At 45.7% G+C, this 21,815-nt stretch overlaps 1 protein-coding gene across 1 annotated transcript; it reads left to right on the top strand.

Moving 5' to 3' along the window:
- The first annotated feature begins 16,892 nt into the window (after positions 1-16,892).
- On the top strand, positions 16,893-18,765 carry LOC101738556 (uncharacterized). The gene is made up of 2 exons (XM_004934290.5): positions 16,893-17,150; positions 18,591-18,765. The coding sequence occupies exons 1-2, from the start codon at positions 16,947-16,949 to the stop codon at positions 18,729-18,731; spliced, it is 345 nt and encodes a 114-aa protein (XP_004934347.2). The 5' UTR covers positions 16,893-16,946; the 3' UTR covers positions 18,732-18,765.
- Positions 18,766-21,815: the final 3,050 nt, after the last annotated feature.

The raw sequence follows: 21,815 nt of genomic DNA, 5'->3' as shown, positions 1-21,815 counted from the left end.
GTTCCTCATGTCTGAGGGTCGTGACCACCATCACCCATGAGCTTCAATTTTAGGATCTTTTTCCACTTTCCCCTGTCCACGGCGTCATGCATATTCTCTATAAGTGTGGAAAATTTCATACTCCTCCGTCCACACAATTTTCGTAAAAAGGGATTCAAAGTTTTTGCTTCACGTATTAATATATAGATAGTTCGGATAGTGTTCACGCATCGCATAAATAACCGCGGACGTGATTAGTCAAATTAAGACTTTGAGTCTATCATTCAATTTTTTCTCTTTAATTTATGTACTCATATGCTTTTCGTATTTTTATATTTGTATTTTGATTTGAAACGTAGTATTATAAAATATAATTGAGCTTTCGGCCTGATGTCTCGAGCCGGGTGGGGGTGTTCACGTGAGGTCTATGGGCTCCAGTAACCGCTTAATACCGGACAGGACATGTATTCATTCGTCCGACTAGATATATAAAATATCTTACTTAATGGATATCAGTGGATTGACAACGAGGCTTATGAAGATAACGGGTTCTCGCTCTGTTTTTTATCACAAGTTTAAAAGAGTTCACTGCTTTCCAAGCCATAGTTATCCGAACTATAGTTGGGGCCTGTGCGTCCGTAGGCTGCCACTCAAGCAACTTGTGGGGTTCCATCTGTCCTGGGGATACTGGAAAGGCCTCCGGGCCACCAGTAATCCTTCAATCATAAAAAAAGACTTGTGGGATAGAAGAAGTAAAATTTTAATTACACTACGCGCTAATTTCGCTACCCTCCATAATTTATGTTTCTAGGCTCCCCATCGACGAGGTAAGAACACAGTTTACAATAACAATAAACTATTGAATGATTGCACGAATGCATTGTACATCACGTGACCGAAATAAGAAAATGACTAAAACAAAATCTAACATCAAATTGGTTCGATTATCATTATTTATTTCTACCCCTGTCGCTCAGTAACTAAAAATGGGTCTGAGCCTTCATTTTTTTTTTTTTATTGCCCTTGTAGGCAGACGAGCATACGGCCCACCTGATGGTGAGTGGTTACCGTCGCCCATGGACTTCAGCAATGCCAGGGGCAGAGCCAAGCCGCTGCCTACCGCTTAATACTCTCCACAAGCCTCGTTTGAAGAAGGACATGTCATAGCGCTCGGGAAACACCGTGCAGGGGAGCTCATTCCATAGCCGGATGGTACGTGGCAAAAAAGATCTCTGGAAACGCACTGTGGATGACCGCAGTGGCTCCAGGTAGTATGGATGAACTCTACTCCGGTGGCGGGCGGTGCGATGGTAAAAACGAGATGCCGGTATCATCTCGAACAATTCCTCAGAGCACTCCCCATGGAACATACGGTACAGAATACAGAGGGAACCGAAGTCCCTCCGCAGACCCAGAGGCTCCAAACGATCCGTGAGAATGGGATTATCGACAATCCGAACGGCCCTCTTCTGTATGGAGTCAAATGGAAGAAGCTGGTATTTGGGAGCCCCGGCCCAGAGATGGGAGCAGTACTCCACGCGAGGCCGGACTTGTGCTTTATAAAGCAAAAGTCTTTGTCCAGGCGTGAAGTACCGCTTTGCTCTGTTGAGGACTCCCAGCATTTTCGACGCCAACTTGGCTTTGCCTTCCAAATGACTCCGAAACTGGACTTCGCCCGAAATGTCGACCCCAAGTATCCCGATACTCTCGGAAGGTTGCTTCATATTCGATAATCTATAATCAGCATAGCACCATCTCAGAATTCCTCACTGTAGAACTGATATTTACAATAAATATATCATGCATGGTGGAGATTTGTTTGCCTTAACAGTGATTAATTTCGTTGACAAGTTCCCATAATATTTTTTTTTTATTGCCCTTGTAGGCAGACGATCATACGGACCACCTGATGGTGAGTGGTTACCGTCGCCCATGGACTTCAGCAATGCCAGGGGCAGAGCCAAGCCGCTGCCTAAGTCTGACTGAGTAAATCTGACATCGACATAATATGTATAGTTTATTTGGGATTTAAATTCAGTTTATCCTTAAACATTTTATACTATGCGTTAACATAGTACAAATGTTATTGTAATATAATAATATTACGGATTTATTTTTAACATATTAAGTAGTTATTATTAAGCTTGAAACGTATAGTCTACGAATATCCTGCTCTGTATCGGAGGATAACTATTACTTGTCATTCCGATAGAGGCACCCGTCACGTGCGGACGTGCTCATCGTCCACTCGATCGCCCGGTCTTTGTTCGCCCGGCTTTTGTTAGCCCGGCCATTGTTCGCGCGGCCTGTGTTTGTGGTACATCTGCCGACTAAGTGCTCTTTCTGGAAGTTTTTATTTGTTTTGTTTCCTTTTGTTGTTTCTGTGTTCGTGGTACATCTGCCGACAAAGTGGTTTCCTGCAAGTATTTATTTGTTTTGTTTCTTTTCGTAATTTCTGTTTTGTTGTGCTTTTTCTTTGTCCTGTAGTAATCGCGCCGCATTGCCACCTGTGTTCAATAGAACCGCTCAGGTCCGAGAAGTTGGGGCCTCGCCGCAAGGCGAGTGTTTTCAAGACCCGGGGCCGCCCCACCTGGGTACTCAGCGATCATGGACGCTGTATTCGCGGAATTCCTCCGACTTCGCCACCCACAGCTCGCCTCGGAGTTTTTGGCCTTCAAGGCCAATCACACTGCGAGCCCTCTCGAGGACTCCGCCGCGCTCGCTGCTCCTGCGTCGCCTGTACCTGCGTGCAGAGCTTCTGCATTGAGCACCGCAGCCTCTGTCGTGCCTGCCGCTCCCGTGTCGCCTATACTGGCGAGAAAAGCTGCTGCGTCGTCCGCCGTGACCATCGTTTCAGCTGAGCGATCATCCGCGGCCTCCGTCGCGCCCTCTAAAACACCTACACTTGCTCGTAGGTCGCCTGCACCCGCCTCCTCGTGCTCCGACTCTGACTCGGACATGGAGGTCGACCTCGCCCCCGCCTCATCGACGGATGGATTCACCCTGGTACAGAAGGGTAAGAAGCGTGCCGCGGAGTCTCGAGCTCCCGCGGCCGCTAAAATTAGCAAAGCCGTGAACGCGTCGCGCCCCCGCCCTCAGACTCCCGTTGCGCCCCCAGCCCGTGCCACTCCGTCGCCGCGTCCGGTGGCACAAAATAAAACCCAGACCCCTCCCCCGGTTATCCTTCAGGAGAAGGCAGCTTGGGATCGAGTTTGCCTGGCCCTTAAGGCCAAAAATATAAATTTCACGAATGCCCGTAACCTCGCGAACGGCATTCAAATTAAGGTTCAAACACCCGACGACCATAGGGCCCTCTCTTCTTACCTCCGTAAGGAGCGTATAAGTTTCCATACGTATACGCTCCAGGAGGAGCGCGAACTCCGCGTTGTAATACGCGGAATCCCTAAAGAGTTAGATGTAGAGCTCGTAAAAGCCGACCTGTTAGAACAAGGCCTACCAGTGAATTCTGTGCACCGTATGCACACCGGTCGCGGTAGGGAGCCATATAATATGGTTCTAGTCGCTCTCCAGCCTACCCCCGAGGGTAAGAAAATCTTTAACACACAGACCGTCTGTAGGCTCTCTGGTATCGCTGTCGAAGCCCCCCATAAAAAAGGCACTCCTAGCCAGTGCCATAACTGTCAATTGTACGGGCACTCTTCCCGTAACTGTCACGCGCGGCCCCGATGTGTTAAGTGTTTGGGCGATCACGCCACGGCCCTCTGCGCTCGCGACCAAAAAACCGCGACGGAACCGCCTAGCTGCGTCCTGTGTCGAACACAGGGTCACCCCGCGAATTACCGTGGTTGCCCCCGAGCCCCTAAAATAAATCGCCGCGTCGCCCGCCAAAACCGCCTCCGAGCTTCCGGCCCAGACATCAAAGCCTCGGCACCCTCTGCGTCGCAGGCTAAGCCAGCGTTCGTTCCGGCGGCGGTGCCCAGTGTCTCGGCCTGGGCAAAACCGCTGCCGTACACGAACACGGCTACAACTCCCTCCTCCGCGATTCGTCCCGCCCCCGCGACTCGTCCCTCTCCCGCGACTTGCCCTCCGACCGCGTCCGACAATCTCGCTTTAGCGATCGACTTCTTTCAGTCGATCAACTTTGAGCGCGTTAACGCTTTGGGCGACGCCATTCGCGCTGCCTCCACTGCACAACACTTTATCGCCGTTGTGCAGGAATACGCCGACGTATACGCGTCATTAAATACGTACGTCCTCCCCTCACTCCGCCGGTAATCAATGGCGTATATAAGTAGAATAAAGCCCCTATCCGTAACGATAGGATTTTTTAACGCTTACGGTCTCGCAAATCAACGTGATCAGGTTTCTGACTTTTTGCGTGACCACCAAATTGATATCTTTTTAGTGCAGGAGACCCTACTTAAGCCCGCGCGCCGTGACCCTAAAATCGCGAACTATAACATGGTCAGGAACGACAGGCTCTCTGCCCGTGGTGGTGGTACCGTCATTTACTATAGAAGAGCCCTGCATTGCGTCCCGCTCGATCCTCCCGCGCTCGCTAATATCGAAGCATCAGTGTGCCGAATCTCACTGACGGGACACGCGCCGATCGTTATCGCGTCCGTTTATCTTCCACCGGATAAGATCGTTCTAAGCAGTGATATCGAGGCGCTGCTCGGTATGGGGAGCTCTGTCATTCTGGCGGGCGACCTAAATTGTAAACACATCAGGTGGAACTCACACACCACAACCCCGAATGGCAGGCGGCTTGACGCGTTAGTCGATGATCTCGCCTTCGATATCGTCGCTCCGCTAACCCCGACTCACTACCCGCTAAATATCGCGCATCGCCCGGATATACTCGACATAGCGTTATTAAAAAACGTAACTCTGCGCTTACACTCGATCGAAGTAGTTTCAGAGTTAGATTCAGACCACCGTCCCGTCGTTATGAAGCTCGGTCGCGCTCCCGATTCCGTTCCCGTCACGAGGACTGTGGTGGATTGGCACACGCTGGGCATCAGCCTGGCTGAATCTGATCCACCATCGCTCCCGTTTAACCCGGACTCTATCCCGTCTCCTCAGGATACCGCTGAAGCCATAGACATCTTAACGTCACACATCACCTCGACATTAGATAGGTCATCGAAACAAGTTGTAGCGGAGGACTTCCTTCACCGCTTCAAATTGTCCGACGATATTAGGGAACTCCTTAGAGCTAAGAACGCCTCGATACGCGCCTACGACAGGTATCCTACCGCGGAAAATCGTATTCGAATGCGTGCCCTACAACGCGACGTAAAGTCTCGCATCGCCGAAGTCCGAGATGCCAGATGGTCTGATTTCTTAGAAGGACTCGCGCCCTCCCAAAGGTCTTACTACCGCTTAGCTCGTACTCTCAAATCGGATACGGTAGTAACTATGCCCCCCCTCGTAGGCCCCTCAGGCCGACTCGCGGCGTTCGATGATGACGAAAAAGCAGAGCTGCTGGCCGATACATTGCAAACCCAGTGCACGCCCAGCACTCAATCCGTGGACCCTGTTCATGTAGAATTAGTAGACAGTGAGGTAGAACGCAGAGCCTCCTTGCCACCCTCTGATGCGTTACCACCCGTCACCCCGATGGAAGTTAAAGACTTGATCAAAGACCTACGTCCTCGCAAGGCTCCCGGTTCCGACGGTATATCCAACCGCGTTATTAAACTTCTACCCGTCCAACTCATCGTGATGTTGGCATCTATTTTCAATGCCGCTATGGCGAACTGTATCTTTCCCGCGGTGTGGAAAGAAGCGGACGTTATCGGCATACATAAACCCGGTAAACCAAAAAATCATCCGACGAGCTACCGCCCGATTAGCCTCCTCATGTCTCTAGGCAAACTGTATGAGCGTCTGCTCTACAAACGCCTCAGAGACTTCGTCTCATCCAAGGGCATTCTTATCGATGAACAATTCGGATTCCGTACAAATCACTCATGCGTTCAACAGGTGCACCGCCTCACGGAGCACATTCTTGTGGGACTTAATCGACCAAAACCGTTATACACGGGAGCTCTCTTCTTCGACGTCGCAAAAGCGTTCGACAAAGTCTGGCACAATGGTTTGATTTTCAAACTATTCAACATGGGCGTGCCGGATAGTCTCGTGCTCATCATACGGGACTTCTTGTCGAACCGCTCTTTTCGATATCGAGTCGAGGGAACCCGCTCCTCCCCACGACCTCTCACAGCTGGAGTCCCGCAAGGATCTGTCCTCTCACCCCTCCTATTTAGCTTATTCGTCAACGATATTCCCCGGTCGCCGCCGACCCATTTAGCTTTATTCGCCGACGACACGACTGTTTACTATTCTAGTAGAAATAAGTCCCTAATCGCGAAGAAGCTTCAGAGCGCAGCCCTAGCCCTAGGACAGTGGTTCCGAAAATGGCGCATAGACATCAACCCAGCGAAAAGTACTGCGGTGCTATTTCAGAGGGGAAGCTCCACACGGATTTCCTCCCGGATTAGGAGGAGGAATCTCACACCCCCGATTACTCTCTTTAGACAACCCATACCCTGGGCCAGGAAGGTCAAGTACCTGGGCGTTACCCTGGATGCATCGATGACATTCCGCCCGCATATAAAATCAGTCCGTGACCGTGCCGCGTTTATTCTCGGTAGACTCTACCCCATGATCTGTAAGCGGAGTAAAATGTCCCTTCGGAACAAGGTGACACTTTACAAAACTTGCATAAGGCCCGTCATGACTTACGCGAGTGTGGTGTTCGCTCACGCGGCCCGCACACACATAGACACCCTCCAATCCCTACAATCCCGCTTTTGCAGGCTAGCTGTCGGGGCTCCGTGGTTCGTGAGGAACGTTGACCTACACGACGACCTGGGCCTCGAATCAATTCGGAAATACATGAAGTCAGCGTCGGAACGATACTTCGATAAGGCTATGCGTCATGATAATCGCCTTATCGTTGCCGCCGCTGACTACTCCCCGAATCCTGATCATGCAGGAGCCAGTCACCGTCGACGCCCTAGACACGTCCTTACGGATCCATCAGATCCAATAACCTTTGCATTAGATGCCTTCAGCTCTAATACTAGGGGCAGGCTTAGGGACCCCGGTAACCGTACTCGTCGAACTCGACAAAGAGGTCGACGTGCAACCTAACCCATGCATCAGCCCGCTGAGTTTCTCGCCGGATCTTCTCAGCGGGTCGCGATTCCGATCCGGTAGTAGATTCATTCGCGAAACAATTGCTCTTGAGTTGTTAGGTCTCCTTCGGAGGCGCTCGGGCAGTTGTTAGCAAATCCCACCCCTCTTGGCTGAGCCTTTGCTCGCCCACCTGTCCTGGTGAAACTGGAAAGGCCTTCGGGCCACCAGTAAACTTTCAACCATAAAAAAAAAAAAAAAAAAAAAACTATTACTTGTTTTTATTAGTTACTAGCTGTGCCCGCGACTCCGTCCGCGTGGAATAGCGACTTTGGGCAGCAGTTTTAGGACATATATTATCTTTAGGTTTATAAGCACCGTCATTTGGGTATTTAGAAAAATCTAATTTAAAGTAATGCTTCTCTATACACGACATAGACGTATAGCCATCGGGGATCAAACATACAGGTTGCTAGGATTGCTGAAATGTGACAGAGCTACATAACCGTGTGACCGAGTTGACTGTGTGAAAAGCAGTTAACACTTATATCTACACCCACAACGTTTAGCGTCTGACCTTGGGCTTTATTTATTATCATCACGAAGCATAGGCTCGCTGGAAACGCGATCGGTAGTGAGTTGTGCTTCCTGTTCTTTTAGTGTCTCCCGAAACCGGGCAAACTTTTGCTGTCCGAACCCTCTGAGAGCTCAGACGGATTTCCCTATCAGTAAAGGTCTCAGACTCAAGCGATAGTGCATGGGCCTCGCAATCGGCAGAGAGACGTGCTTCTCATTCTGCAAGTCTCTCCTGAGACTGGGCATTTGCTGTCCGAACCCTCTGAGAGCTCAGACGGATTTCCCTATCAGTAAAGGTCTCAGACTCAAGCGATAGTGCATGAGCCTCGCAATCGGCAGAGAGACGTGCTTCTCATTCTGCAAGTCTCTCCTGAGACTGGGCATTTGCTGTCCGAACCCTCTGAGAGCTCAGACGGATTTCCCTATCAGTAAAGGTCTCAGACTCAAGCGATAGTGCATGAGCCTCGCAATCGGCAGAGAGACGTGCTTCTCATTCTGCAAGTCTCTTCTGAGACTGGGCATTTGCTGTCCGAACCCTCTGAGAGCTCAGACGGATTTCCCTATCAGTAAAGGTCTCAGACTCAAGCGATAGTGCATGAGCATCGCAATCGGCAGAGAGACGTGCTTCTCGTTCTTCAAGTGTCCCTGAGACCAGGTAATTGCTGTCCGAGCCCTCTGAAAGCTCAGACGGATTTCCCTATTAGTAAAGGTCTCAGACTCAAGCGATAGTGCATGCGCCTCGCGATCGGCAGTGAGACGTGTTTCTCGTTCTTCAAGTGTCTCCTAAAACCGGGCATTTGCTGTCCAAACCCTCTAAGGAGCTCAGGCGGGATTCCCTATCAGTGAAAGTCTCAGACTCACGCGATAGTGTATAAGATTCACGATCGATGGACAAACTTGCGTCACGCTGTTCCCCGTTCACCCTAATTCGAGTGGACTTTTTTTGAGAACATTGTGAACTCAATCGAAATTCTCGCTGAGCCGAAGTTTCTCTAACACGAAACCTCGCCTGACGTTCCTGAGAGGTAGTGAGTATTGCCTCATAACCTGCTTCAGATTCCTGTGATCGAACTAATTTCATCCTTTTAGCATTCCTGCTGCACTGGGAGAGGTTGGATCTTTTTCGAGGCATTCTTACAATAAGTAGTACCTACTAACACAACGTTGTTTGGTAAACACGTACTTATCATAAAACTAAATTATAAATACTTACAGATTATTATACAGTTTAACTTTATTACAGTTTATTAATTATTAATAACTATTAAATCGTGTCAACCTAATCTTTTAACTATAGAAAACAAACGTGCCTATGGGTTAATTTACTCATCGAGCCCTTCGTCGCAAGCGACGGGTTCGCCAAGGAAGCAGCGGCGCGGCATCGCATCGGCGCGCTTTGTATACCCGCGCGGCTGCACAGACGTAAACAATCTAGAAACGCCCAGCTACGTTATTCTTTAAATTGGCATAACTTTTTTTATTTTTGTACCGATTGACATGAAACAAACGCTAAATGTTAAGTAAAGTTTACCAGAATAAATTAGTGAAAACCACATTTAAATCGGCACAGCTGTTTCTGAGATTAGCGTTCACAAACGCACAGACAAACAGATAAACAGACAAAAATTCTAAAAATCATTTTTGTGGGTTCTATTGCGTTCATAAAGCCCCTTATAACAGTTTTCCTGATATATCTTCCATGTACAGACACCGACCAGTTACGATTTTATTATAATAATATGTATTGAAAATGAGGAGAGGTCACGGCTCACCTAACGTAAGGCGATCACTGGAAACACAACACCCCAAATGCAACTCCCCAATGCTATTGAGGCTTTTTTTATTGCTTATATGGGTGGACGAGCACACAGCCCACCTGGTGTTAAGTGATTACTAGAGCCCATAGACATCTGCAACGTAAATGCAGCCATCCACCTTTAGATATAAGTTCTAAGGTCTCAGTATAGTTACAACGGCTGCCCCACCCTTCGAACCGAAGCGTATTACTCCTTCACGACAGAAATAGGCAGGGTGGTGGTACCTACCCGTGCGGACTCACAAAAAGTCCTACCACCAGTAATTACGCAAATTATAATTTTGCGGTTTTGATTTTTATTACACGATGTTATTCCTTCACCATTGAATTAAATTGTGAACATTTGATAAGTACGTATTTCACTAGAAAAATGGGTATCCGCCTGCGGGATTCGAACACCGTTGCATCGCTAGATACAAAAGCTGTAGAACCACCGAACAATAACCATAACTTTGATTTGATTTGATTTGATTTGAGTCATCTAAACATATTATCTATAATATAAACATATAAGGCAATTTTAACAAGAGCTTTAGCAATTTAATTTATTCTTTAGAGGAGGCCTTCACCTTCACTTGAGGAGGAGTTCATGCAAATAAACTTCCATATTCACATTTTTTTTAAATATTATTTAGATTTATGCTTTTAAAAGGAAGGGGAAGGGAGAGAGAGAGGGAAAGGAAATGAAGTGAAATACGTGTAATAACATTACTACTTTATTTCCTTTCTTCTTCTTCTTCTTTATATTTAAAATATGTATGCAACCTACTATTTGCCTGGAATAAAACTCTTATTATTATTACATATTAGCAATTTAAACAATATAAAATACGTTTTTTTCACTCTTTTTATAAGGGAAAACTCGCTGAATTTCATTTAAAAAAGTCATTCTCTAGATGAGCCGACAAGATCATGGCCTGTCTGATTTTAAGTGATTATCGCCTATAAGCGTGACAAAGTGAAAGCTGTCACCTTTTTTTTTCATTTTTGTTAGTACGTTAATTAATCTACCTACGGCCTACTATCTTTTGAAAATCATATCGAGCAAGATCGAGGGACTGCTGATCAATAGCCTTTGCAGTAGGCACTTGGAAGGAGAAAAAATAAAATAAAAAATGTAATGGTATAAAATGTATATAATGATAGTTATGTGTTAGATTTTTTAAGTCACTAACATAGATATAAGTAATTACTACTAACAAAATGTTATGGTTTTAAAAAAAAAACTGAAATAAAGTATTAATAATAATAATAAGTGTTATGGTTCCGGGAGAGAACATCAAAATCAATACTGTTGAGTTGTCTAAGCATTTATAATGAGAACATTTCGTAAATCAGTGCGAAGCAGATACACAGCGAAAAACCGGTTTTTCATCCTGAAAAAAATATACTTTATAAGTATGTATATATAAAATTAGTTTGATCGTTTATCAATCTATTAAAAGTAAATTAATACTAATGAAGTCATTAAAACATAAACTTCAATTAAAATGCACCAAACTAGATATTATTTTAATCATTAAAATGATAATATATTTCATTTATTCAATAGTTAGTTGCACCACAGTGTAATTAACGTAAGCTGGATAAATGTCCAATTAAATTATATTATTATAACATTACAATTAAAATGCGGTAATGAATCTTACTCTCTGTTACTTTAATTTTACTATTACCGACGTTCCGATGCTTTACGGTTTTCTTGTATTTGTATTTGTATGTAATATATTTATTCATAAAAAGTTACACTTACATTCAAAACATGCCCCGCAAAACTGCTTACGCAGTTTGACTGCAGGTAACTCGCTTTATACAAACATAGCGTATAAACCATTCAACTAGCTTATACTATAATAACACAATTAATTTACGTAAATGGTTACAACGTATTTAACAAATGTTTTTTTAATAAGCTTTTAAATTATGCTTTTAAATTGGTCCACGGGCTACCGACGTGACAAAAATAAACGCGAGTTTATTAAATAAACCGTAAAAGTAATTATAATTATGGCTACGACTCCCGAAAATAAGAAAATACTAAGTTCCTAAACGATATTGTAACAAAATGACATAAGCAATAATGTTAGCCGCACAAGACGTCCTACCACAAGTAAAATTTTAGGTTCCCGTAACACAGGGAAAATTAATATCGTTCTTTTTTTTTTTTTTTTTTTATGATTGAAGGATTACTGGTGGCCCACAGGCCTTTCCAGTTTCACCAGGACAGGTGGGCGAGCAAAGGCTCAGCCAGGAGGGGTGGGATTTGCTAACAGCTGCCCGAGCGCCTCCGAAGGAGACCTAACAACTCAAGAGCAATTGCTTCGCGAATGAATCTACTACCGGATCGGAATCGCGACCCGCTGAGAAGATCCGGCGAGAAACTCAGCGAGCTGATTCATGGGTTAGGTTGCACGGCGAACTCTTTGTCGAGTTCGACGAGTACGGTTACCGAGGTCCCTAAGCCTGCTCCTAGAGCTGAAGGCGTCTAGTGCAAAGGTTATTGGATCTGATGGATCCGTAAGGACGTGTCTAGGGCGTCGACGGTGACTGGCTCCTGCATGATCAGGATTCGGGGAGTAGTCAGCGGCGGCTACGATAAGGCGATTATCATGACGCATAGCCTTATCGAAGTATCGTTCCGACGCTGACTTCATGTATTTCCGAATTGATTCGAGGCCCAGGTCGTCGTGTAGGTCAACGTTCCTCACGAACCACGGAGCCCCGACGGCTAACCTGCAAAAGCGGGATTGTAGGGATTGGAGGGTGTCTATGTGTGTGCGGGCCGCGTGAGCGAACACCACACTCGCGTAAGTCATGACGGGCCTTATGCAAGTTTTGTAAAGTGTCACCTTGTTCCGAAGGGACATTTTACTCCGCTTACAGATCATGGGGTAGAGTCTACCGAGAATAAACGCGGCACGGTCACGGACTGATTTTATATGCGGGCGGAATGTCATCGTTGCATCCAGGGTAACGCCCAGGTACTTGACCTTCCTGGCCCAGGGTATGGATTGACTAAAGAGAGTAATCGGGGGTGTGAGATTCCTCCTCCTAATTCGGGAGGAAATCCGTGTGGAGCTTCCCCTCTGAAATAGCACCGCAGTACTTTTCGCTGGGTTGATGTCTATGCGCCATTTTCGGAACCACTGTCCTAGGGCTAGGGCTGCGCTCTGAAGCTTCTTCGCGATTAGGGACTTGTTTCTACTGGAATAGTAAACAGTCGTGTCGTCGGCGAATAAAGCTAAATGGGTCGGCGGCGACCGGGGAATATCGTTAACGAATAAGCTAAATAGGAGGGGTGAAAGGACAGAGCCTTGCGGGACTCCAGCTGTGAGAGGTCGTGGGGAGGAGCGGGTTCCCTCGACTCGATATCGAAAAGAGCGGTTCGACAAGAAGTCCCGTATGATGAGCACGAGACTATCCGGCACACCCATGTTGAATAGTTTGAAAATCAAACCGTTGTGCCAGACTTTGTCGAACGCTTTTGCGACGTCGAAGAAGAGAGCTCCCGTGTATAACGGTTTTGGTCGATTAAGCCCCACAAGAATGTGCTCCGTGAGGCGGTGCACCTGTTGAACGCATGAGTGATTTGTACGGAATCCAAATTGTTCATCGATGAGAATGCCCTTGGATGAGACGAAGTCTCTGAGGCGTTTGTAGAGCAGACGCTCATACAGTTTGCCTAGAGACATGAGGAGGCTAATCGGGCGGTAGCTCGTCGGATGATTTTTTGGTTTACCGGGCTTATGTATGCCGATAACGTCCGCTTCTTTCCACACCGCGGGAAAGATACAGTTCGCCATAGCGGCATTGAAAATAGATGCCAACATCACGATGAGTTGGACGGGTAGAAGTTTAATAACGCGGTTGGATATACCGTCGGAACCGGGAGCCTTGCGAGGACGTAAGTCTTTGATCAAGTCTTTAACTTCCATCGGGGTGACGGGTGGTAACGCATCCGAGGGTGGCAAGGAGACTCTGCGTTCTACCTCACTGTCTACTAATTCTACATGAACAGGGTCCACGGATTGAGTGCTGGGCGTGCACTGGGTTTGCAATGTATCGGCCAGCCACTCTGCTTTTTCGTCATCATCAAACGCCGCGAGTCGGCCTGAGGGGCCTACGAGGGGGGGCATAGTTACTACCGTATCCGATTTGAGAGTACGAGCTAAGCGGTAGTAAGACCTTTGGGAGGGCGCGAGTCCTTCTAAGAAATCAGACCATTTGGCATCTCGGACTTCGGCGATGCGAGACTTTACGTCGCGTTGTAGGGCACGCATTCGAATACGATTTTCCGCGGTAGGATACCTGTCGTAGGCGCGTATCGAGGCATTCTTAGCTCTAAGGAGTTCCCTAATATCATCGGACAATTTGAAGCGGTGAAGGAAGTCCTCCGCTACAACTTGTTTCGATGATCTATCTAATGTTGAGGTGATGTGTGACGTTAAGATGTCTATGGCTTCAGCGGTATCCTGAGGAGACGGGGTAGAGTCCGGGTTAAACGGGAGGGATGGTGGATCAGATTCAGCCAGGCTGATGCCCAGCGTGTGCCAATCCACCATCGTCCTCGTGACGGGAACGGAGTCGGGAGTGCGACCGAGCTTCATAACGACGGGACGGTGGTCTGAATCTAACTCTGAAACTACTTCGATCGAGTGTAAGCTCAGAGTTACGTTTTTTAATAACGCTATGTCGAGTATATCCGGGCGATGCGCGATATTTAGCGGGTAGTGAGTCGGTGTTAGCGGAGCGACGATATCGAAGGCGAGATCATCGACTAACGCGTCAAGCCGCCTGCCATTCGGGGTTGTGGTGTGTGAGTTCCACCTGATGTGTTTACAATTTAGGTCGCCCGCCAGAATGACAGAGCTCCCCATGCCGAGCAGCGCCTCGATATCACTGCTTAGAACGATCTTATCCGGTGGAAGATAAACGGACGCGATAACGATCGGCGCGTGTCCCGTCAGTGAGATTCGGCACACTGATGCTTCGATATTAGCGAGCGCGGGAGGATCGAGCGGGACGCAATGCAGGGCTCTTCTATAGTAAATGACGGTACCACCACCACGAGCAGAGAGCCTGTCGTTCCTGACCATGTTATAGTTCGCGATTTTAGGGTCACGGCGCGCGGGCTTAAGTAGGGTCTCCTGCACTAAAAAGATATCAATTTGATTGTCACGCAAAAAGTCAGAAACCTGATCACGTTGATTTGCGAGACCGTAAGCGTTAAAAAATCCTATCGTTACGGATAGGGGCTTTATTCTACTTATATACGCCATTGATTACCGGCGGAGTGAGGGGAGGACGTACGTATTTAATGACGCGTATACGTCGGCGTATTCTTGCACAACGGCGATAAAGTGTTGTGCAGTGGAGGCAGCGCGGATGGCGTCGCCCAAAGCGTTAACGCGCTCAAAGTTGATCGACTGAAAGAAGTCGATCGCTAAAGCGAGATTGTCGGACGCGGTCGGAGGGCAAGTCGCGGGAGAGGGACGAGTCGCGGGGGCGGGACGAATCGCGGAGGAGGGAGTTGTAACCGTGTTCGTGTACGGCAGCGGTTTCGCCCAAGCCGAGACACTGGGCACCGGCGCCGTAACGAACGCTGGCTTAGCCTGCGACACAGAGGGTGCCGAGGCTTTGTTGTCTGGGCCGGAAGCTCGGAGGCGGTTTTGGCGGGCGACGCGGCGATTTATTTTCGGGGCTCGGGGGCATCCGCGGTAATTTGCGGGGTGACCCTGTGTACGACACAGGACGCAGCTAGGCGGTTCCGTCGCGGTTTTTTGATCGCGAGTGCAGAGGGCCGTGGCGTGATCTCCTAAACACTTGACGCATCGGGGGCGCGCGTGACAGTTACGGGAAGAATGCCCGTATAATTGGCAGTTATGGCACTGGCTAGGTGTGCCTTTCTTGTGTGGGGTTTCGACGGCGATTCCGGAAAGGCTACAGACCGTTCGGATGTTGAATATTTGCTTACCCTCGGGGGTAGGCTGGAGGGCGACGAGAACCATGTTATATGGCTCCCTTCCGCGACCTGTGTGCATGCGGTGTACGGAGTTAACCGGTAGGCCTTGTTCGAGAAGGTCGGCCTTGACTAGCTCGGCATCCAACTCTTTAGGGATGCCACGTATGACGGCACGGAGTTCGCGCTCCTCCTGGAGCGTATACGTGTGGAAACTTATACGCTCCTTACGGAGGTAAGAAGAGAGGGCCCTATGGTCGTCGGGTGTTCGAACCTTAATTTGAATGCCGTTCGCGAGGTTACGGGCATTCGTGAAGTTGATATTTTTGGCCTTAAGGGCCAGGGAAACTCGATCCCAAGCTGCCTTCTCTTGGAGGATTACCGGGGGAGGGGTCTGGGTTTTATTTTGTGCCACCGTACGCGGCGACGGAGTGGCACGGGCTGGAGGCGCAACGGGAGTCTGAGGGCGGGGGCGCGACGCGTTCGCGGCTTTACTAATTTTAGCGGCCGCGGGAGCTCGAGACTCCGCGGCACGCTTCTTACCCTTTTGTACCAGGGTGAATCCATCCATCGATGAGGCGGGAGCGAGGTCGACCTCCATCTCCGAGTCAGAGTCGGAGGACGAGGAGGCGGGCGCAGGTGACCTACGAGCAGGTGTTTTGGAGGGCACGACGGAGGCTGCGGATGATCGCGCTGCTGGAACGGTGGCCACGGCGGACGACGCAGCAGTTTTACTCGCCAGTATAGGCGACGCGGGAACGGCAGGCACGACGGAGGCTGCGGTGCTCGATGCAGAAGCTTTGCACGCAGGTACAGGCGACGCAGGAGCAGCGAGCTCGGCGGAGTCCACGAGAGGGCTCGCGGTGTGATCGGCCTTGAAGGCCAGAAACTCTGAGGCGAGCTGTGGGTGGCGAAGTCGGAGGAATTCCGCGAATACAGCGTCCATGATCGCTGAGTGCCCAGGTGGGGCGGCCCCGGGTCTTGAAAACACTCGCCTTGCGGCGAGGCCCCAACTTCTCGGACCTGAGCGGTTCTATTGAACACAGGTGGCGATGCGGCACGATTACTACAGGACAAAGAAAAAACACAACAAAACGGAAATAACAAAAAGAAACAGAACAATTAAACACTTCCAGGAAAACAGTTTGTCGGCAGATGTACCACGAACACAGAAACAACAAAAGGAAACAAAACAAATAAAAACTTCCAGAAAGAGCACTTAGTCGGCAGATGTACCACAAACACAGGCCGCGCGAACAATGGCCGGGCTAACAAAAGCCGGGCGAACAGAGACCGGGCGATCGAGTGGTCGATGAGCACGTCCGCACGTGACGGGTGCCTCTATCGGAATGATAATATCGTTCCTGCGTTGGGCGAAGTATATTAAAAAAAAAAAAAACAGAATTAACCAGCTCCGAATTATTTACACTGCACTGAGTCACAAAAAAAAAACATCAGAATATTTAACGGGTGCATTTCCTCGTAGCTCACAGTTGTTCAGTGCCATTTGCCATGATGAAGTTGCAAATCGTTGTGTTGCTACTCGCCGCTGCGGTGATCGTGGAATGCGGTCACACTTTCGTCGGCACCAGCGTCAATAGGCCCTTGGTCTACCACCATGACGTGCAGTACAGCTCGAAAATGTTCCGTAAGAGAGTTGAAAACCTCCATTTCAGCTTGCCTCATGTACCTTCCATATTCGGGAGGTCCATTCAGGTTAGTCACGACTTTTTTATGTAGTTCTCAATTTGCTAAATAAATATATAATAATTTATGCAGAGGTTTTACTCTGCACAATAGTTGGTAGCGTAAAGGGCTACTCCAACTAGTCACAGACCGGTAGGTGGCCTCATGGACACAACGTGGATGGGTTTGCTAACACTGGCTCTAGTAAGAGCAGTGCTTCACAGAATGTCCCACCTGATCAGAATCGTGACCCACTGAGAAGATCCGGCGGGAAACTCAGCGGGTGAGGTCCGTTTAAATCAAATACTAAGACACCAGACTACGAGAATAAAAATAACAAGGAGTCTTTTTGTTTTTCTCAAATCGTTTTTTTTTGGTTCAAATATTTTCGATCGTGTTATTGTACCCTTTGACAGTACTACTACCGACGTAAAAATAGGTAAATAACAGCCGAAGGTGTATATATATATAACAAGGATATACACGTACCAGTCGATTCAGTACGGGATAAACTTTATAATTAACTTCCGCTGATCCAAATACAATTTTGACCGTTGATCCAATTAAAGACAAAAGTATTAATATTTTTTTGTTGCACTATATAAGTGCGGTGATGGCGGGCCAGCTGACGAATTACCAAAATCCATTGACGTAAGATGAAGTCTCAAAAGTAATGGGCAGGACGGTAGTCACCCGAGTGTACTTGGATGCCGTACCACAATTAACGACGCCAATTTAGAGAATTTTCCGCGTTTATTTTCCATTACACGAGCTTCAGACGTATGTATGTTAGTATGTAACGGAATCTTTGAACATGATTTTGACCCCCTTCAAAACGTCGGATTAACTCGAAATTTGGTATACTTATTAAGGACCGATGACAATTCAATTAAAAAAAAAAAAAGAAATTGAAAAAATTGAAGTTCAACTAAAAAATGAAAAATAAATAATAGTTTAAAAAAACTAACAAAATACGCTTTTATAGAAAATCCAACTAAAAATAGAAAATAAATTTTAATAAATTTGAATTAAAAATAGTGTAAGAAAAAAATATTTTATTGTAAAAAAATCGTGGGGTGCACGGTATCAGTAGTTATAAAATTAAATATTTCATGAACAGATATGAGTAGAAGGGTTATTTTGATAATATCCTGAAAAGCACCCCACGCTTTTTTACAATAAAATCATTTTTACTCACACTATTTTTAATTCAAATTTATTAAAATTTATTTTCTATTTTTTAGTTGGATTTTCTATTTGGAAAAAGTATTTTGTTAGTTTTTTTAAACTATTCTTTATTTCTGGCAGACGCTGTATCAAGACGGCGTTTTTGCTAAGCTGACCTTGTAGTTACGTGAAATATGAGAATTTAAAGAAAACAAATTTATAGAAAAGCATTTCGCATTTCGAGATACCTTTAATGGGCTTTTGAGTCGTGAGGGTATTAAATCGTTGGAATTTTTTTTTCAGGGCATTCTGGCCTTCGACAAGACCTATAGCACCGCTTCTGCGAACATCACCCAAGGCGGAATCGGCTATAACTTCGTCAATCTCCGCATGAAGAGCGAGCGCGGATCAAAAATTCATTACGATGTATACATTTTTGCTTAATTATTGCTCCAGCAATAAACAGATGTGACTACAATATTGTGTTTTTATTTTAGAAAGATTTTGTTAAAAAAAAATATTTATTGCTCTTGTGGCAAGACGAGCTCACAGCCCATCTGGTGTTAAGTGGTTACTGGAGCCCATAGACATCTACAACGTAAATCCGCCACCCACCTTGAGATATAAGTTCTAAGGTCTCAAGTATAGTTACAACGGCTGCCCCACCCTTCAAACCGAAACGCATTACTGCCTCACGGCAGAAATAGGCAGGGTGGTGGTACCTACCCGCGCGGACTCACAAGAAGTCCTATCACCAGTAATTATCATTTATGGCTACTATTATTATAAACATTTATATTTGGCTCATAATGTATACTGAAGTGTTTTGAGTTTTTTTAAATAATTGATCTTATAGTATGTTCAGAGAGGTAAGTACCAGCACCAGTAAATTCAATTCAATTCTAAAAATTTATTTGCCAGAGACATGGTACATAAATAAAGGTATTATAAAATTTTAACATTCCAGCATGTTCTTACTTGATTAAAAAGTGTGCAAATATAAAATTAATTGAAGATTACTAACATGTCAATTTACAATATAAAATTCATAAATTATAGTTAAAAAGAATTTCATTACATTCATAATCCATTAAAATCATAAAACAATAGATCTAATCAATTACATACATATATTAATATCATATAAAAATTCACTAATATCATTTTTATCTTATCTTTATTCTTTACTTGTACACACAGTTAATATAATACAGTAATTGCGATAAGATATAAAAATTGTGAGCTTAACTCAACAATTGAGTTATCTACCAGCTAACCGTTCTTTAAGAAGGAAAGCTTTACATGAGTGGGTAGATGAGTACAATATAATTAATTTAATTATTGATACTATAGTGAATAACAATAAAAATAATAAAAATAAACACTAATACATAATATATCAAACTATATACATACACAATCACACACGTACATAACATAAACATACACGTACATATATAATGAAATACATAAAATAAATACATATAAGTAATACTAAATTGATAGATAGTACTCCTTTAATGCCTTCCTGAATACTAGGTAGTTCAAGTGAGGACTTGCACGGATTGAGTGTGGAACTGAGTTCACTGGTGGTAGGACCTCTTGTGAGTCCGCACGGGTAGGTACCACCACCCCGCCTATTTCTGCCGTGAAACAGTAATGCGTTTCGGTTTGAAGGGTGGGGCAGCCGTTGTAACTATACTTGAGACCATAGAACTTATATCTCAAGGTGGGTGGCGCATTTACATTGTAGATGTCTATGGGCTCCAGTAACCACTTAACATCAGGTGGGCTGTGAGCTCGTCCACCCATATAAGCAATAAAAAATAAATTAAAAAAAAGTCCCATCATCATAACATTTCCTTTAAAAAAAAATATTTACATCGTTTTTGAACTGTCGATTCTTTTAATCCTTGAAAATATCAGATACCTAAACGTTTGTTGTTAACAGAGCAGACGAGCTGGCTGAAGTTTAAATTCTGATTCACTCTTGAATCACTCACTGGTTGATAGCCTAAGGGGTTATTCCAACTATTTACGGTAGCTGAGCTCACGAGTCCAACTTAAGAGATTTGCTAACACCGACCCAAGCAAGAGCGGTGCTTCGCTGAATCTACCACCGGTTCGAAAACGCGACCCACTGGGAAGATCACGTCAGAAACTCTGTAGGTTATGTGAAAGTATCTGACGAAACTACACCAACACGCTGATTCATGATTGATCGTCTCCACTGTCATAAAAGCTGGCAGCAATCGGTTGGAAAAACATTTTCGATCGTTCCGTGCAATCAATCAATCAATCAATCAATCAAGAAAGCTTCGCCAAACAAATTAAATTTAATTACCAAGAAAATAAGACTGAAATAACCTACTCTCTATCTATGTAATATTTCAAGTTACTAATTAAAAGCTGTGCATGAAAAAATACCTACATATATAATAGCTGTATAAGGTACTGGTAGGGCATTGTGCTGTAAGTGCAATATAGGAACTTTAAATAATCTATATATTAATACGTGAAGCAAAAACTTTGTATCCCTTTTTACGAAAATTGCGCGGACTGAGGAGAATGAAATTTCCCACACTTATAGGGAATAAACAGAAGAAGTGCATAATGCTAATATTTTTTTAAAATAATGCCTAAAAGATACATTAAATCAATAAAGAAAAACTTACACACACTACATACCATGTATTTGACGTACACACGCATGCATACTATTTATTGCCAAACTTTTGTTTTTGGCGACTGTTGTCAAATTGAGAATAGATTAAATATTGTTTGTCTTTGTCAATATTTTTATAGTGTAGTCTTGGAGAAATTTGTGATTATAGAAGTATAAAATACAATCATAATAGTGTACAAACTTACAATTCCAATTAATTATAGTCGAATTTCGACTACTGCAGGACCTCTAGTATATATGATTATTTCCAGTTATAATTATTTCCCAAGCTTATCTAAGAAACAGAAACAACACGTTCCAGTTTAAAGGACAATCGTAAAGCGATAGAGATGAGATTTCTCAAGGCGAACGGTTTTTTTCCTACCTAAGCTGATAGCCTTGAGAGGCTATTTGAGCGTAACCATAACTAGTAGGTGAGCTCACGGGGCTCATACCTGATGACGTTACTAACACGAACCCTAGCAAGAGCCGTGCTTCGCAGAATCTACCACCGGATCGGACACGCGACCCACTGAGAAGATCTGGCGAGAAACTCAGTGGGCTGTGTCTGTGGGTTAGTTTACTCGTCGAGCTCTTCGTCGCAAGCGATGGGTTCGACGAGAAAGATGACTGGTGCTTGAGATACCTAAAAGCGGGTGGATCGGGGGGATCCGAAATGTCGTGTTTTGGGCGACGTCGACTGCTTTCCATTCTGTCCACAGGATCGGGAATGTAGTTACCGGTAGCCACGATGAGAGGGTTCCCGTGTCGTGCCGCTTTGTCGAAGTGGCGCATCGATTCCGACTGATCCTTCATGTTGTGATATTTATAGAATGCCCTCGACGCCTAATACTATCTTCAAC

Source organism: Bombyx mori, chromosome 21, assembly GCF_030269925.1.
Source record: "Bombyx mori chromosome 21, ASM3026992v2".
NCBI classification, from domain to species: domain Eukaryota; kingdom Metazoa; phylum Arthropoda; class Insecta; order Lepidoptera; family Bombycidae; genus Bombyx; species Bombyx mori.
The sequence above is the reverse complement of the archived record's forward strand: the minus strand, read 5'-3'. Positions and strand labels throughout refer to the sequence as shown.

What these genes read in the sequence shown, in the direction of transcription:
- LOC101738556 (XM_004934290.5), top strand. Translation starts at nt 16,947, where the DNA reads ATGATGAAGTTGCAAATCGTTGTGTTGCTACTCGCCGCTGCGGTGATC. An exon ending in TATTCGGGAGGTCCATTCAG is followed by an intron (nt 17,151 to 18,590) that starts GTTAGTCACGAC and finishes TTTTTTTTTCAG; the next exon opens with GGCATTCTGGCCTTCGACAA.